Source organism: Staurois parvus, unplaced genomic scaffold (genome assembly GCF_062004578.1).
Source record: "Staurois parvus isolate SC_StPar_1 unplaced genomic scaffold, SC_StPar_1.0 ptg000809l, whole genome shotgun sequence".
Taxonomy (NCBI): domain Eukaryota; kingdom Metazoa; phylum Chordata; class Amphibia; order Anura; family Ranidae; genus Staurois; species Staurois parvus.
The window spans coordinates 276370-296404 of NW_028318605.1; the positions used below are offsets into that span (position 1 = coordinate 276370).

The 20035-nt window shown below is 43.0% G+C and overlaps 1 protein-coding gene across 1 annotated transcript; it reads right to left on the reverse strand.

Moving 5' to 3' along the window:
* Positions 1–5268: 5268 nt before the first annotated feature.
* Positions 5269–14132, reverse strand: LOC149444177 (uncharacterized). Its single transcript, XM_089654853.1, is given in 3 exon segments — positions 5269–6971; positions 6974–8164; positions 13324–14132. Coding segments are annotated over 2 exon segments (2700 nt in total). The 5' UTR covers positions 8163–8164; positions 13324–14132; the 3' UTR covers positions 5269–5460.
* Between the last annotated feature and the right edge of the window lie 5903 nt (positions 14133–20035).

Here is a 20035-nt window from a genome sequence, read left to right on the forward strand (position 1 = left end):
AATCAGGTCCACCTGTCAGTTTTTGGATTTGGCTAAACAGGCCAGACTTCCCTCCCCACCTCCATCAATGAGACTTCCCTCCCCACCTCCATCAATGAGACTTCCCTCCCCACCTCCATCAATGAGACTTTCCTCCTCACATCCACCAATGAGACTTCCCTCCTCACATCCACCAATGAGACTTCCCTCCCCACCTCCATCAATGAGACTTTCCTCCTCACATCCACCAATGAGCCCCCACTGGGTTGTTTTCTTTTTGTGCTAAAAAGATTGGGGAAAAAAAACCAAACCGTTTTCTTTGTTCTGTTATACAATTTTGCACATTCTCCTCCAGGTTGCTGATGCCTCTCCAGTCGCCGTCATCTCGTCCAGCGTGCCCGCCAGTACTGGGGTGCACTTACCTGCGGGCGCCGTAGTTACTTTGGCTCCGCCCCCAGACATCATCGGGATGAAGGACAGCGGAGGAGATGTAAGTCCCTGATTTCAGTCTTCTGCTTCATTCTGCCTCAAGTATTCAGGGAAAGGGAAAAGCTGTCACTTTGTAACAGGTTCTCTTTATAGCCCCGCCTCCTCTGCGGCTCTTTTTGTATAAACGGTTTGGTTAGGAAGGGAAGGATTACCATACACTTACAGATCTAAAGCCAGCGAGTTATAGAGGAAATAATGCAGCATGCAGACCTTTTACTAAAGCGCAACTCCACCAAAAAGGGGAAATTCCGCTTTAAAGTGACATCAACCACTTGCCTACCGGGCACTTTTACCCCCTTCCTGCCCAGGCCAGATGTCACACTTTGAATAACAATCGCACGGTCATGCAACATTGCATCCAAACTAAATTTATATCTTTTTTTTTGACAAATAGAGCTTTTTTTTGCTATTTAATCATCACTGGGGGAAGGGGGGGGAGGGGGGGTTATTTTGTGCTAAACAAAAGAAAGACCAAACATTATGAAAAAAATATATATTTTCTCTAAAGTTTTGTAAATAGGTGATGTTTCTCCTTCAATGATGTGTGCAGATGAGGCTGCACTGATGGGCACTGAGAGCCAGCACTGATGGGCATTGATTGGTGGGACTGATGGGCACTGACAGCCAGCACTGAGATGGCACTGATAGTCAGCACTGATGGGTATTGATCAGGAGGCACTGTTGAGGCTGCACCAATATGCAGAACTGATAGACGGCACTGCTGGGCACTGATAGGTAGCACTGATGGGCACAGACAAGCGGCCCTGATGGGCATTTATTGGAGGGACTGATGGGTACTGACATCCAGCACTGAGGAGACACTGATAGTGAGCACTGATGGGTATTGATGAGGAGGCCGTGTTGAGGCTACACCAATATGATGCACTGATGGGACCTTAAATTCAACACTTATAAGCACTGATAGCGTGCACTGATGGCACCGATACAAAGCACTGATGGGGCTACACTGATAAGTGCCCTGATGATCAGTGTATTTGTCCCCTCTGAGAAATGCCGCTTCCCAGCTCTCCTCTCCTCATGTGCTGTGAGCGGGAGGAGAGGACTGCCGATATCCAGCATTTCTGATTTACACTGATCGGCTGTGATTGGGCACAGCTGACCACATGGTAAAAGGCTGCTCTGATTGGCCCTATTCTTGGACATATGATCAGCTGTGGCTGAAGGAGACAGGGATCAAAGAATTCTATGTTTTATTGTATTTGCTTCTCACCTACAAATAAAAAAAAATATTTTTTCCATTTCTAATCCTATTATTGCCATTATTATTCGGATAATTATCATTATAAATATTTTTTCTATTATTAATATTATCACGTCAATACTAAGGAGGCGAAGCCGCCATCTTGGATATTGCGTTGGCTGGGAATCGAACCCAGGTCAGCTGCTTGGAAAGCGGCTATGCTAACCACTACACCACCAACACGAGGTTGCATGTTTTTAGAATGTGGGAGAAAACCGGAGTACCCGGAGGAAACCCACGCAGGCACAGGGAGAACATGCAAACTCCATGCAGATAGGGTCCTGGTCAGGATTTCAACCAAGGACCCCAGTGCTGCAAGGCTAACCAATAAGCCTCTGTGCTGCCCATATTTTGGCCTCTGATGTATAAGGCCCGCCCCCGCGGAGCGGGGTAAATCAGTGATGTCCAGTAGAGATTAGAGATGATGTCTTCAGCTGTACATTATTGGCTGGACGGGTTCGGGGATGTCGTCCATCTTATTTCCCACATGAGTGTCCTGTCTGTGAACATGAGGAGAACTCTTTGTGTGAGATGTTGGTCTGTGGAGCGGCCATGTGAAGAACGCTTCGTGCTCATGTCTTCTGATGGTGAAGGTCTCCTCTGTGCCCCCAACCTGACCCTTAGACAACCTCATATAGGACGTCGCTGGTAGTCAGAGTTCTCATTGGCCCCAGCAGAAAAGGCCTCAAGCTGGGATGACGACTCCTCCCACTTCTGAAGCCAAGAAGCGTTCCTGTCGTTTCTCTGAGACTTCAACCTCCAAGGCCAGACTTAAGCCAGGGGCCCAGTTCAGTCACAAGTCTGGGGCCCCTAATCCCCAAACCTACAGACAAGTTCAATGAAACGTCCTAAGGGGAAGCCGCTATTTCCCAACGTGGGGGGACATCCCAATATAGAGAGAACATTGTATATACAGATATGATGGGGGAGGGGTTATACCCCAATATAGAGAGAACATTGTATATACAGATATGATGGGGGAGGGGTGACACCCCAATATAGAGAGAACATTGTATATATGTCTTCTGATGGTGGACGTCTCTTTGGTGCCTTCAGCCAGGTGCGATGTAACACACACGTCATCCCGCAATTCTCATGCGTCTTGCCATGCGACAATTGCAGCAACATCACACTGCATTCGGCGCGCCATGTTGATGGTGAACGTCTCTTTGGTGCCTCTTCAGACATCTCCATAGAGGACGTCACTGGCAGGAAGGGTTCTCATTGGCCCCAGCAGAAAAGGCCTCAAGCTGGAAAGACTCCTCCCACTTCGGAAGCCAATCAGAGTTCCTTTCTTTTCTCCCAAGCTTCATCCTCCAAGACCAGACCTAAGCCAGGGGCCCAGTTCAGTCACAATCCTGGGGCCCCTAATCCCCAAACCTGCAGACTAGCCCTATAAATCCTCCTGAAGGGAAGCCCCCATTTCCTAAAGTGGGGGGACGTCTGTTGGCCTTTGGGGTCACCTGGTCAGCAGACATCTCAGAAGCTCAGGTAAGAGGCGTGGTGTCCAGAGGCTACAGGCTAGAGGTCATCTCCCTGCCCCCACCCCGCTTCGTGTTGTCCAACCTGCCGGTGTCCCCGCAGGGACTAGCGGTCCTCCATGCTGCTCCTGCAGATCTGCTGACCCAAGGAGATCTCCCCATTGGACCAACAGCAGAAAGGTTTCCGGGTTTTTACTCCAACCGTTTCCTTGTTCTAAAGCCTCAAGGAGGACATAGGCTGCATTCACTGGGGGGATTAGGGGGCATACAGGGGATTCCTGGGGCTGGGATCACTGTGAACAGTGGGGGATGGGAAGTCTGTACAAAGCAATGACAGGCTGAGCCGGGACCATTCCCATGTATCCGCACATCCATCGGTCATCTGTGGTCAGGGAAGGATGAGCGATCCTGGCCCTAACCGTAGATGACCGATGGATGTGCGGATACATGGGAATGGTCGCGGCTCCTGTCAGCCTGTCATTGCTTTGTACAGACTTCCCATCCCCCACTGTTCACAGTGATCCCATCCGCAGGAATCCCCTGTATGCCCCTAATCCCCCGAGTGAATGCAGCCTATGTCCTCCTTGAGCTCGGGTTCACACCAATGAGGTGCGGGAAACGCTGCGAATCCTGTACGTTTCCCGCACCGCATTGCAATCGCATCACGTTCATGCGATCTGGTGCGGGAGTCAGTAATAAATTATTGACACCCGAAACAGATGGCAAGACGCGATGTGATTGCCAGAAATCACATGACATGGGTGAGAAGACCCATACCATGTGATTCAGGTGCGGATCTAAAGACAGTCCTGCACCTTTGTGGTGCGGATGCGATGTGATTTGAGCCATAGGAAGTGTATGGCCCAAATCGCAGCGCACAGACATGTGCATGGAATGCGCAGAGGAATGCGGTGTGATTCCTGTGCAGACTCCATGCAGTGTCCCGCACCACATAGTGTGAACCGGCTGGGAGGCTTTAGAACAGGGAAAAGGTTGGAGTAAGGCCCCGTGTTAAATATCGTGACACTTATATTATTTAAGTGTCTGTCTTTAGGCGTTTGAGGTAAAGTGTTCTAGTGCCAGGCTGATTTAAAACAGTGTGACTTTTATTTAACTCACACTTGGCATCAAAAATGAATACAAAAGATAAAATAAAATACAGAGTAAAATATAACAAAAGTTGTAGATTATGGAAAAAGAAATGAGCTTTGGAGAAATGTCTAATCTCTTGCCTGTTCTATGACAAGTGTTTCAGTCTCGGCAAGGAAGACAACAGGTGTATCAAGGCTTTGCAGGCCTTACCAGGAGACAAATATGTCAGTGCGTGTCAGCTGTATAATGTCTTGATGTATGAGTGTGAGTGAGTGTATGTGTCTCTCTATCTCTAAGGCACATCTTATATATATTTTACCAGACCAACCCACTAAACAGTTATTTCCTAATTCAGTGTGAGCTAAATAAGTAAAACCCTTATTTGTGCTTCTTCTAAACTTATACTCTTAGGGGTTTATTTACTAAAGCTGGAGAGTCCAAAATCAGACTCCCTTCTGCATAGAAACCAATCAGCTTCCAGGTTTCATTGCCAAAGCTTCATTGAACAAGCTGAGGTTAGAAGCTGATTGGTTTCTATGCAGAAGGGAGTCTGATTTTGGACTCTCCAGCTTTAGTAAATAAACCCCACAGTGTCCATATATGTAAGCCTTCTAAACTATACTTAGTATGACGTTATTTGAAAACCTCTTAGAAGACAGAAATACATGATACTGTAATATAATATACACAATGGCTTCACATATCTTTAGCAAGGGACAATGTTCACATAAATGCATATAACCAACTATAATTGATACTAAACTTATCACACACTATTCCTAACTAATAAATTGATTATATGAAATAATTATCCAACTAACTATATTATGGATTAGACATGATTTTCTTTATAATAGACATATCCTTTCTTTGTTCTACTACATATCAATATCTTTTTACATTCCAATTGCTATTCTTAAAACTAAGCTTATGACCTGCTGACCTCTTAGACATGAACATACCATGGTTCATCTTTAACACCTGTTTTCCAAAGCTTCATTCACACGCAAAGTTAAAATTACTTCTCAATGACTTTTGCTGTCATTTTGAAAGATATGAGACGTCTGTTTTATGGTGAATTAATTTCTACAATATTCCCCCTAAATATAATTTATCATATAATATTATATATACATTCATACTTCATTCATGGCCCAACTATACGCGCTCTGAATCAGTTGTTCCAGATGCACCATTTTCTATAACCAGGTCAGTTAGGTCAGAGGTAACCTTCCTTCTAATAATACCTGACAGGATTTTTTCACCTTTTTTCATTTGTTTCTTAATCAATTTGTAAAATTGTTTCATTCTAATCATAATACATATTTGAAATAAAATACATAAAATCATAATAATAAATATAATAATTAATGGGTGTAATAATATATTTCCGACAGCTGCTGTTACTGAAGTTTTTCCCCACATTGATACAGTATTTTTAAATTTTGACCACCATGAACGACCTGAAAATTCAGACCAATCATGTTCTATCTCTAGTAGCTTTCCTTGTTCATGCTTAAATATTATTTCTGCTTTCTGAAGTTCTTCAGACAAAGCAATTAATAATCCCTTATCCTTTTGTATGATCTCTGCCCATTCCTTCCATGGAATCTCATCTACTTGAGATATATTATATTGTATAGATAGAACACTCACATTTTTCGTAAGTATATTAGTTAAATTTACTCTAATTTCATTTAAACTAATTCCTGTAAGATCTCCTTCTATACAATACAAGCCTCGACTCAGGATATCTGTATGTGTGCAGGATAGGAAGAAAGCTTTCACTGTTTCAGTGTCTGTCATGACTTGAAAACAGACTTTCCTTTTTCCTACAACAGTGACTAGGTCAAATGAAGTTTTTACTTTTTCTATTCTTGCTGTACATAATGAATGATTATGAAAACAAGAGTGAAAAATACTTTTGTCCTGATTAGGCAAACATATTACTTTTGATTGAAAATGTAAACAAGAAGATAAATCTAGTTGTTCTGGTTCAGATGTATTAGTATCCAAAGCAAAATCTACAAATTGTAATTGATAATATAACAACTGGGTATTACTAACTGGCAATCCTAAGACTGTAACTGGAACTAACATTTGTTCTTTCCCAGCAATGGGAATCATTGAGGTACCATAGCATTCATGTTGATTACATCCTACCCATTTATTTACCCATAAATCTGTATGATTTTTTGCAAATACATATTCATTAGGTAAACTTTGCAAAAGACTTAGAGGAGTTATTCCACTTTGGAATGCTTGTGCAATTATTTTAAAATTGGTAGAATACTCTGTCTGTATTTCTAGACATGTTCTGGCTATGTGGGAATGTTGTTCTCTGTCCATTAAATTCAAAGTAACATCTTGTAAGTGGACTACAGCTGGGCCTATAACCGTAGCTGTCTTCATTAACATATTTTCTAATATTTGATTTACATTTCTTTGAACTTTAATACTTTTACTACCCACTAAGCCCGCTGTTTCCAGATCAGACTGTAATGTATTAATATCCATACTATTGGTAATACTTCCAATAGTACCAATTCCACCTAAAATTCCTTCTATGATACCTCGTTTATTCCTGTTGTTATTTTTATTATTAGCTCCAAACCATTTATCCATACCCAATTCCATATTAATTAAGTATTCTTGACATTGAGGATACTAATTTTCCATTCAGAAACATTAAATTTCCAAAGTATAATCACAAAATGTCCTTCTCTTAAGAGATGTCTGGGTTGGAAATGATTAATTTGAAATGGACTAGAAGGAATACATTTTTCATCAGTACACTTAATGTTCTTAGGAGATGAAATTATAACATTTGCAGTATCACATTTCATTGGATTATTTTCTAATGATATGCAACATTCATATATGCCTCTGTCATTAAGATTTGGACTACTGTGTTGATAAATAAAGTTATTGTTAGTCCAATCTACATTTCCAAGATTACTCTTACAAATTATATTAGTAGAGCTATGGAAAAGACTGCCCAAAAATTCACCATTTCTTTTCCAAGTTAATAGGGAATTTTGAGGTAAATATATTTGTGTAGTACATATCAAATTTAAATCATCCTTTCCTTCAATAATTTTAACAGCTTGAGGGGATACTTTTATATCTGGAATAATCAAGTCTACAATTGAAATAGTCACTCTCACTTTAACGTGAGCTGAACCTCTTGTTATTTGAAAATCCCATACTCTAATTACATCTCCTTCTTCATCTCCTGTAATCTTTAAGTGTTCAGGATCCATAAACTGTAAATAATATTGGGTCAAAAACCAAATATCTGTTTTGGATCCTCCTACAGAAGAAGAACCTACTCTATCTCCAGTTACATCGCCAGTCCAAATTGTAGACTCATTTCCTTTTAAAACTATGGACCAGAAGCCCATCTCAGTTAAATTACATTCATATGTACCAGTTTTATTATTATGTACATATGATCCTTGCATTTTTGTAAACTTTGTTTTAGATTCTATTCTAGCTTGTATTTCAATAGAGTTACTATGAAGAAAATAAAACTGCATACAACAAGTAGCTCCATGACCTATACAAGCAAGTCCATACAAGTCTACGGCTGTGTCAATGTCACTGTATCTTGGAAAATGTCTCTTGTTTCTGGATAAAGGCAATTCTCTTTTATGCAGGGTCTCAGACTTGATCTTCTCTGCTGGGCTGGAAAAAGTCATATAAGTTTTTAGGAATAAAAATGTCATTAATGAGAAAAGGAGTCCTGTGATGACGAATTTTCTCCTTTTAATGTTCTTTCTTTCTTTCCACTTTTCTGATGTTGTCAGTATTTCTTTTTGGAGTTTGATGTTCCTCCATATTTGATTATCAGATGTCATTTCTGCAAAAGAAACGCAGTATCATTATCTTGGCATAAACAGCTTGCATTGATCAGTGTGAACCCATATTTTTTGTTGTCTCCGTGCATTTTTAACAGAATTGAGAGGTCTTTGGACTTGTATCATTACACCACGTGTGTCCAAAATTTCAAAAGGACCTTCCCAATTACTTTGCCACGGCCCACTTTTTCTAAATGTTTTAATCATGACTTGTCCACCTTTCTCAAATTTTGAGGAGTGTGGAGGGATCATTTTCTGCATGTGAGTAGCTGCATGTGGCAAAATGGCATTTAGATGGTCTTGCAACATCTGTAACCATTTGGTTTTCTCAATTGCTTCTTTCTGCGGAGTTGACAAAAAACACGGTTCATGTGGAAAAACAAGCGGCATTTTTCTAACTGTCATCAGTTCAAATGGACTGTATTGTGTAGATGAAGATGTTGTACTTCTGATACTCATCAGAACAAAAGGCACGGCATCTACCCATGTATGTCCTTTGTCTAGCAACATTTTAGCAATTCTGGATTTGATAGTCCTGTTCATTCTTTCCACAATACCTGCAGATTGCGGATGGTATGGAACATGAAATCTTTGCTGGATTCCCAAAATTTTACACATTGCCTGCATTACTTTACCTGTGAAATGAGTTCCTCGATCTGAACTGATGTCAATTGGGATCCCCCAAGTAGGAAAAACATGATTAATTAACATTCTTGCAGTTGTTAGTGCATCGTCTGTGCGTACAGGTAAAATCTCAACCCATTTTGAGAAAACATCAACAATTATGAGAGCATATTTGAAACCATTTTTTCCTGTTGGTAATGGTCCTATATAGTCAAGTTGTAATGTGGACCATGGACCATTAGCTGGAGGAGTTCTTTGTAAAGGAGGTTTCTGTCCTTTTGGCCTGGGGTTCACTTGAGCACAAATAAGACAAGATTGAATTACATTGTCTGCAGTCTCATCCATTTTTTCCCAGAAAAATTTCTCTTTGAGAATCTCTAACAATCTCTGTTTACCTACATGGCCTAAACTTTCATGATTGTATTTTGTGAACTCCACTTGTAAATGTTTTGGTATGACAGGACGCAGAACCCCGTTACAGTCATGAAACAAAATCTCGTTTTCAAAAACAAAGGAAGATTCTGTATCAACCTGAGAAGCAGAAAGGGACGGGTCCTTTTTCTGTTCTTCTGCAAATGAGGGGATCTGTGTATCTGTTTTTCTGACTGTGTTTACTGAAACTACTTCAGATGGAGTCTCTGACTGTTCATTAACAGCTGCTTCTTTTGCTAATGTGTCAGCTATCATATTTCCTATGCTCAGTTCATCATTGTCTTTCCTATGCGCTGGTACTTTAACAATTGCATAGGCACAAGGGTTTATCCCTGCTAGTGCAAAAATTGACTCTAGTATCTCTCTGTGTGCTAAAGCTTTGTTTGAAGCATCTACAAAACCTCGTCTTTTCCAAATTGGAAGATAATCAGTAAGAGAACGCACAACATATGAACTGTCACTATAAATCACTAGTGGACCTTGGTTCTCTTCTTTGTCTACAGTTAACACTGTCTCAATGGCTATCAGTTCTGCTTTTTGTGCTGAAAAGTGTCCTGGAAGTCTGTGTTGTATGGCATATCCTCTCTTTGGAAACCAGATTGCATAACCTGAAAAATACTCCCCTGAGACACAATAACGTGAACCATCCACAAACACAGGTTCATCAGTCTTCTCTGCTTCTCTGCGAAACAGAGGAGAGTGAGTGTCTTGGACTTCACATGAACACTCATGTTCTGATCCATTATATTCCATCAATTGAGGGAGTACATATTTGGCATTATGTTCAACCTGGATCTGTTTGGGTGATAAAGCCAACAACCATTGTGAAAATCTTTGATTGGAAACACCTGGGATGTTTTTTTCAAGGAGAAATTTCAGGGTGGAATGAGGTGTTTGTAAGATAATTTTGTTGAATCCTACAATGTGCTCAGTTGCTTTTACTGCATAGTGAACTCCTACCAATTGTTTAACACATATGTCAAAACCTTTCTCAACAGGTGTTAAAAGCCTAGAGAAATATGCTAGGATCCTCCAATTTCCTCCTTGTAGCTGAAGCAACACCGAAGAAATAGCAGTTTCAGATGTATGCACCTGCAAAGCAAACGGTGCTTGCTTTTCTACTGTAGTTAGGGCTGGTGCTGTCTGCAAATCTTTTTTCAAAGATTCAAAGGCCTTTTGCTGAACTTCTGTCCAAGGACCAAAACCATTTTCCTCATTATTCTTTAGAAGTTCATACAGAGGTTTTGCTTTATCAGCAAATGACTCAATGAACTCTCTAGAAAAATTCACTAATCCTAGGAATTGTCTTAGTGCTTTGAATGTTGTTGGTACAGGAAGTGCAGCAATAGCATTAACCCTTTCTTGCAAAGGTTGGCATTTACCCGGACTGATCTGAATGCCGAGAAACTTGACCTCGCTTTTCATGAGCTGAACCTTACGAGTATTCAGCTTGAGACCTGCATCTTGCAGCAGATCAAACAATTCTGCCAAAAGGGTTAAATGTTCTTGGTTATTTTCTGTTGATAACAAGATATCGTTCACATATTGTAGGATACAATCTGGCCTAGAAAATTTGGATAGGACTTCCGCTAAAGCTTGATGAAATTCGCTAGGACTCAAATGGAGGCCTTGCGGAAGACGATTAAAGGTATACTGAGAATTTGCGAAGGAGAAGGCAAATTTATATTGACAGCTTTTAGATAAAGAGATTGAGAAAAATCCATTTGCAATGTCAATCACAGAGAACACTTTTGCTTTTGCATCAATTCGGGACATTATATCTGGTGTATCTGCCACTATTGGAGCGCAGCTTGGGGTATATTTATTCAGCATTCTGAGATCTACCAGAAGCCTGAATGATTTAGGGTCATCACGTTTAGGTACTACCCATAATGGATTGTTTGTTACAGAATTTGTTTTTCTGATAATACCTTGTTGCAGAAGCTCCTGTATGACTATTGATACTGGTTCAATAGATTCTGGTGGCAATTTGTATTGCTTCTGTGGGGGCGGATCCTTGCCTTGCACGTCTACTTCTATGTCTTTAAATAGACCGGCCTCATTTTTGCCTTGGCTTCAAAGATTTTTGTATGATTTGACCAATTGTTCTAATTGTTGATTGTCACCACTATCTGGCCATTTATGGTCTGCAGCAAGCACTTCTGTTAAACAGATGCTGCCGACCTCACAGTAATCTGCTGGGTCAATTACCACAGGCTTACGATTAATGGAACCTTTCCATACAATGCCATTACCAAGGTCAATTATCCAACCTCTTCGTTGAAGGATATCTGTCCCAATGATATCAGTATCCAAATAATCAGGGATTTCAAATGAAACATTTTTACACATTGAAGCTTTCGAGTTACCTGATCCGTTAAATCCAACAACTGTACATACTGTTGCATCTGTCAAAAGAGGTAATCTTACACCAGTAATAGAAATTTCAGCACCTGTATCGATTAGAAACTTGAGCTTTTGTCCATTCAATTTTGCTTTAATGTAAGGGCGTCCACATTTATCTAGACATATTGGTGTTACATATTCTAGATGATGAGATTTTATTTCCTTTTTATTGTCTAGTCATGGAGTAGGCAATAATGGAGCTGAATTAACAGTGGTTGACTGCAAGTTCTTTTCAGTCAAACCGCTGCTGACCGATAACTCTCTGATTTGTTTTATCAGAGGAGCATAGGGAGAAGAAGATTGAGTTTCCTTCTGACTAGGAGGAGCAGATGGTTCAAGAGAAATAAGTCCATTTTCTTTACCTAAATTTCTTGAATCCTTTATCTGCATATCCTTTAAGAATTTTTTACACTTCCATTTTAAATGTCCAGGCTTTTGACAGTAGTAACAAGTTATTGGCTCTCTCTGTCTCACCTGCTTGTATCTGTCACTTTTACTAAGAGCAGTCATTCCTGTCTTAGCTGTAGTTTGACCGTTCCTATTTAAAGTGTCATTTTGAACTAGAGCTATCTTAGACTTGAGATAGTTCTGTTTCATTTGTCTTCTGATTTTATCAATGAATGAACAAGCATCTGTAATCGAAGTTTTATCTTGCACAATGGCCAAAGAAGTTGGATCAAGATATTTAAATTTTTTTACAAATGCTTTTATCATACCTGTATCGTTTTCATCATCTACGCCCAAGACCATTTTGTATGCCTTTGTGAATTTAATTTTAAATTCATAAGGGTCTTCTCTAACTGAAGTCTGTAATGAGTCTAGTACTTCTAAAGAAGGTACTTCCTCACCTGTGGTACATAACAACAATTGTCGTAATCTGTCTGATGCGTCACTATGTATCTCCTGTCCGTCATCGTCAATAACAGGTGATTGCACAAGTCGTCTAGCAAAATGAGCTGGGATCCAAAGATAATAGATACGGTTACGCTGTTCGTCAGTCAAGTGATAACGATCTGTATAAGACTCGAAGATGTCCGCATTATAAAAGGCATCGACCTTTGAGTCATACGCTGGAATATCTTTTAAAATTTTAATTAATTGATCATGAATTTGTAACTTTAATTTAGCTGCACGGTCTAGTAGTTTTTTCTTTCTAACTTCGGCTTCGTCATTTGCGTCATCTTCCCCCATTTCAGGAATGCAGGAAGCTTGAGGCTTTGACTGTTTAGAATCAGTCTTTTTACCACCTTTTGTTAATACAGCAACCTCTTTTCTGTCATTCTGCAGTCTTAACAAAAGATTTGTTTTAGAATCAATTTGCTCCTCAAGATTTTCTATGTAGTTACAAAGTATGTCACAATTTGAACAATTAAGAGGATCTTGAGACAAATGTTCATGCATTTCTGTGTTCTGTACAGTGCTACATTCTGTCTGCTTTAGTGTAGAAACACTTTTAGCAGGTAAATCAATATTCAAAATCATTTTCTTGAATATTCTTACCAACTTTAAGATATTAGATATCTTCTTATGCTGTTTGTTTACAGTAAATCTAGATTTATCTATCTGAACATTGGCCTGTAAACATTCCTTGTACATGTACTGCCATAATTTACCATCATCAGGATATAAAGAAACATCCTTAAACTCTAACTTGCTTTCTATAGCTAGTTTATCAATAAATTCCATAACTTTTACTCACCGTAATCAGATGATTTTCTTTTTTGCAGCCGGTGGCTCCGTCACTGGACCTCTCGTCCACGTCTGACGAAACACAAACGCCTTCACTTCTAGGTTCTTTGCACCGTGTTTTTCCAAGACTTGATCAGTCTGTGCTCTCTCCCCCTTTATCAAGGAATGAAAAACCCGGAAAAACGGTGGCGGAGGCTGGCTTAGCCAAATGTTAAATATCGTGACACTTATATTATTTAAGTGTCTGTCTTTAGGCGTTTGAGGTAAAGTGTTCTAGTGCCAGGCTGATTTAAAACAGTGTGACTTTTATTTAATGCACACTTGGCATCAAAAATGAATACAAAAGAAAAAATAAAATACAGAGTAAAATATAACAAAAGTTGTAGATTATGGAAAAGAAATAAGCTTTGGAGAAATGTCTAATCTCTTGCCTGTTCTATGACAAGTGTTTCAGTCTCGGCAAGGAAGACAACAGGTGTATCAAGGCTTTGCAGGCCTTACCAGGAGACAAATATGTCAGTGCGTGTCAGCTGTATAATGTCTTGATGTATGAGTGTGAGTGAGTGTATGTGTCTCTCTATCTCTAAGGCACATCTTATATATATTTTACCAGACCAACCCACTAAACAGTTATTTCCTAATTCAGTGTGAGCTAAATAAGTAAAACCCTTATTTGTGCTTCTTCTAAACATATACTCTTAGTGTCCATATATGTAAACCTTCTAAACTATACTTAGTATGACGTTATTTGCAAACCTCTTAGACGACAGAAATACATGATACTGTTATCTGATACAATGGCTTCACATATCTTTAGAAAGGACAATGATCACATAAATGCATATAACCAACAATAATTGATACTAAACTTATCACACACTATTCCTAACTAATAAATTGATTATATGAAATAATTATCCAACTAACTATATTATGGATTAGACATGATTTTCTTCATAAAAGATATATCCTTTCTTTGCTTTACTACATACCAATATCTTTTTACATTCCAGTTTCTATTCTTAAGAGAAGCTTATGACCTGCTGACCTCTTAGACATGAATATACCATGGTTCATCTTTAATACCTGTTTTCCAAAGCTTCATTCACACGCTAAGTTAAAATTACTTCTCAATGACTTTTGCTGTCATTTTGAAAGATATGAGACGTCTGTTTTAAGCTACATTAATTTCTACAGTGATGTTTCTCCTTCAATGATGTGTGCAGATGAGGCTGCACTGATGGGCACTGAGAGCCAGCACTGATGGGCATTGATTGGTGGGACTGATGGGCACTGACAGCCAGCACTGAGAAGGCACTGATAGTCAGCACTGATGGGTATTGATCAGGAGGCACTGTTGAGGCTGCACCAATATGCAGAACTGATAGACGGCACTGCTGGGCACTGATAGGTAGCACTGATGGGCACAGACAAGCGGCCCTGATGGGCATTTATTGGAGGGACTGATGGGTACTGACATCCAGCACTGAGGAGACACTGATAGTCAGCACTGATGGGTATTGATGAGGAGGCCGTGTTGAGGCTACACCAATATGATGCACTGATGGGACCTTAAATTCAACACTTATAAGCACTGATAGCGTGCACTGATGGCACCGATACAAAGCACTGATGGGGCTACACTGATAAGTGCCCTGATGATCAGTGTATTTGTCCCCTCTGAGAAATGCCGCTTCCCAGCTCTCCTCTCCTCATGTGCTGTGAGCGGGAGGAGAGGACTGCCGATATCCAGCATTTCTGATTTACACTGATCGGCTGTGATTGGGCACAGCTGACCACATGGTAAAAGGCTGCTCTGATTGGCCCTTTTCTTGGACATATGATCAGCTGTGGCTGAAGGAGACAGGGATCAAAGAATTCTATGTTTTATTGTATTTGCTTCTCACCTACAAATAAAAAAAAATATTTTTTCCATTTCTAATCCTATTATTGCCATTATTATTCGGATAATTATCATTATAAATATTTTTTCTATTATTAATATTATCACGTCAATACTAAGGAGGCGAAGCCGCCATCTTGGATATTGCGTTGGCTGGGAATCGAACCCAGGTCAGCTGCTTGGAAAGCGGCTATGCTAACCACTACACCACCAACACGAGGTTGCATGTTTTTAGAATGTGGGAGAAAACCGGAGTACCCGGAGGAAACCCACACAGGCACAGGGAGAACATGCAAAGTCCATGCAGATAGGGTCCTGGTCAGGATTTCAACCAAGGACCCCAGTGCTGCAAGGCTAACCAATAAGCCTCTGTGCTGCCCATATTTTGGCCTCTGATGTATAAGGCCCGCCCCCGCTGAGCGGGGTAAATCAGTGATGTCCAGTAGAGATTAGAGATGATGTCTTCAGCTGTACATTATTGGCTGGACGGGTTCGGGGATGTCGTCCATCTTATTTCCCACATGAGTGTCCTGTCTGTGAACATGAGGAGAACTCTTTGTGTGAGATGTTGGTCTGTGGAGCGGCCATGTGAAGAACGCTTCGTGCTCATGTCTTCTGATGGTGAAGGTCTCCTCTGTGCCCCCAACCTGACCCTTAGACAACCTCATATAGGACGTCGCTGGTAGTCAGAGTTCTCATTGGCCCCAGCAGAAAAGGCCTCAAGCTGGAAAGACTCCTCCCACTTCGGAAGCCAATCAGAGTTCCTTTCTTTTCTCCCAAGCTTCATCCTCCAAGACCAGACCTAAGCCAGGGGCCCAGTTCAGTCACAATCCTGGGGCCCCTAATCCCCAAACCTTCAGACAAGCCCTATAAAACCTCCTGAAGGGAAGCCCCCATTTCCTAAAGTGGGGGGACGTCTGTTGGCCTTTGGGGTCACCTGGTCAGCAGACATCTCAGAAGCTCAGGTAAGAGACGTGGTGTCCAGAGGCTACAGGCTAGAGGTCATCTCCCTGCCCCCACCCCGCTTCGTGTTGTCCAACCTGCCGGTGTCCCCGCAGGGACTGGCGGTCCTCCATGCTGCTCCTGCAGATCTGCTGACCCAAGGAGATCTCCCCATTGGACCAACAGCAGAAAGGTTTCCGGGTTTTTACTCCAACCGTTTCCTTGTTCTAAAGCCTCAAGGAGGACATAGGCTGCATTCACTGGGGGGATTAGGGGGCATACAGGGGATTCCTGGGGCTGGGATCACTGTGAACAGTGGGGGATGGGAAGTCTGTACAAAGCAATGACAGGCTGAGCCGGGACCATTCCCATGTATCCGCACATCCATCGGTCATCTGTGGTCAGGGAAGGATGAGCGATCCTGGCCCTAACCGTAGATGACCGATGGATGTGCGGATACATGGGAATGGTCGCGGCTCCTGTCAGCCTGTCATTGCTTTGTACAGACTTCCCATCCCCCACTGTTCACAGTGATCCCATCCGCAGGAATCCGCTGTATGCCCCTAATCCCCCCAGTGAATGCAGCCTATGTCCTCCTTGAGCTCGGGTTCACACCAATGAGGTGCGGGAAACGCTGCGAATCCTGTACGTTTCCCGCACCGCATTGCAATCGCATCACGTTCATGCGATCTGGTGCGGGAGTCAGTAATAAATTATTGACACCCGAAACAGATGGCAAGACGCGATGTGATTGCCAGAAATCACATGACATGGGTGAGAAGACCCATACCATGTGATTCAGGTGCGGATCTAAAGACAGTCCTGCACCTTTGTGGTGCGGATGCGATGTGATTTGAGCCATAGGAAGTGTATGGCCCAAATCGCAGCGCACAGACGTGCATGGAATGCGCAGAGGAATACGGTGTGATTCCTGTGCAGACTCCATGCAGTGTCCCGCACCACATAGTGTGAACCGGCTGGGAGGCTTTAGAACAGGGAAAAGGTTGGAGTAAGGCCCCGGTCACAGGGGGCGTACTAATCCGTACAGCCGTGGGGGGCCGTGTTTACTTGGGGGATGTACCGGTGTTCATGCATCCCTGTGCAGGCAGGTTCATTGATGTCAGTTGGGATGCAGCGGCTGCATGGATACAGACACTGCTCCCAATGTAACATCTGTGCGGGTGAACAGCTGTGAACACAGATAGTGTGCGTTCAGGGCCATGCATCCATACGGATGTCAGATTGGGATCAGCATCTGTGTCCATGTTACCACTACGTCCCAACTGACATCAATGGAACTGCCTGCACAGGGGTGCATGAACACCGGGACATCCCCTGCAAATAAACACGGCCCCCCACGGCGGTACACATTGGTATGTCCCCTGTGAATGTGGCCTAAAAACCGGGAACTATTCTGCTGTTGGTCCAATGGGGAGATCTCCTTGGGTCAGCAGATCTGCAGGAGCAGCATGGAGGATCGCTAGTCCCTGCGGGGACACCGGCAGGTTGGACAGCACGAAGCGGGGTGGGGGCAGGGAGATGACCTCTAGCCTGTAGCCCCTGGACACCACGTCTCTTACCTGAGCTTCTGAGATGTCTGCTGACCAGGTGACCCCAAAGGCCAACAGACGTCCCCCCACTTTAGAAAGTAGGGAAATCCCTTCAGGAGGTTTAATAGGACTAGTCTGCAGGTTTGAGGATTAGGGGCCCCAGGATTGTGACTGAACTGGGCCCCTGGCTTAGGTCTGGTCTTGGAGGATGAAGCTTGGGAGAAAAGAAAGAAACTCTGATTGGCTTCAGAAGTAGGAGGAGTCTTTCCAGCTTGAGGCCTTTTCTGCTGGGACCAATGAGAACCCTTCCTGCCAGTGACGTCCTTTATGGAGATGTCTGAAGAGGCACCAAAGAGACGTTCACCATCAACATGGCGCCCCGAATGCAGTGTGATGTTGCTGCAATTGTCGCATGGCAAGACGCATGAGAATTGCGGGATGACGTGTGTGTTACATCGCACCTGGCTGAAGGCACCAAAGAGACGTCCACCATCAGAAGACATATATACAATGTTCTCTCTATATTGGGGTGTCCCCCCTCCCCCATCATATCTGTATATACAATGTTCTCTCTATATTGGGGTGTCCCCCCCCCATCATATCTGTATATACAATGCTCTCTCTATATTGGGGTGTCACCCCTCCCCCATCATATCTGTATATACAATGTTCTGTCTATATTGGGGTGTCTCCCCTCCCCCATCATATCTGTGTATACAATGTTCTCTCTATATTGGGGTGTCTCCCCTCCCCCATCATATCTGTGTATACAATGTTCTCTCTATATTGGGGTCCCCCCCATCATATCTGTATATACAATGTTCTCTCTATATTGGGGTGTCACCCCTCCCCCATCATATCTGTATATACAATGTTCTCTCTATATTGGGGTGTCCCCCCCCCATCATATCTGTATATACAATGTTCTCTCTATATTGGGGTGTCACCCCTCCCCCATCATATCTGTATATACAATGTTCTCTCTATATTGGGGTGTCCCCCCCCATCATATCTGTATATACAATGTTCTCTCTATATTGGGGTGTCCCCCCCCCCATCATATCTGTATATACAATGTTCTCTCTATATTGGGGTGTCACCCCCCCATCATATCTGTATATACAATGTTCTCTCTATATTGGGGTGTCACCCCCCCCATCATATCTGTATATACAATGTTCTCTCTATATTGGGGTGTCACCCCTCCCCCATCATATCTGTGTATACAATGTTCTCTCTATATTGGGGTGTCACCCCTCCCCCATATCTGTATATACAATGTTCTCTCTATATTGGGGTTTCACCCCCCCTCCCCCATATCTGTATATACAATGTTCTCTCTATATTGGGGTGTCACCCCTCCCCCATATCTGTATATACAATGTTCTTTCTATATTGGGGTGTCACCCCTCCCCCATCATATCTGTGTATCTAATGTTCTCTCTGAGTCTTGTGGCCGGCCTCTTCGGTTGGCCCGCGCTTCTTCTTTAGCCGCAATACATTCTATAGGTGTCAGACACCACCTGACGGTATCTCTAGCGGCCCACAGTGCGGGGTTCCTCAGCACGCGAGGTCTAAGTCCCAATCTGCTTATGCACCAGGGCCCCTGATGGTGGGGATGGACTTGGAGCAGACCGAGACCAGGGCGCGACCCCTGAGTGTGTCCAGCAGTGGTAGAGAGTACCGTCAGAGGTGTTGCGGGAAATAGAGCCTGACGAGAAGAGGCTGGTAGGCCTTGCAGCAGGGACTGATCCTTGCGGGATGGATGGATGGACAGTCAGCGTGACGTAAGGCGTAGTCAGGCAGGCCGGGTCAGCAACGTGCGGGCAGCGAGGTACCGGAGGAGCAGGCAGGAGAGTGGTCAGGGTCACGAGCCGGGTTCAGCAACGTGCGGGCAGCGAGGTACCGGAGGAGCAGGCAGGAGAGTGGTCAGGGTCACGAGCCGGGTTCAGCAACGTGCGGGCAGCGAGGTACCAGAGGAGCAGGCAGAGAATGGTCAGGGTCACGAGCCGGGTTCAGCAACGTGCGGGCAGCGAGGTACCGGAGGAGCAGGCAGAGAATGGTCAGGGTCACGAGCCGGGTTCAGCAACGTGCGGGCAGCGAGGTACCGGAGGAGCAGGCAGAGAATGGTCAGGGTCACAAGCCGGGTTCAGCAACGTGCGGGCAGCGAGGTACCGGAGGAGCAGGCAGGAGAGTGGTCAGGTCAAGCCAGGGGTCAAGCAGGAGACAACCAGCAGGGTCAGGATCAAGCAGAAGTCGGCAACAGGAAACTTCACAAATCAGATGACAGGAACAGGATAATAAGACATACCTCCTGTCCTGTTTAA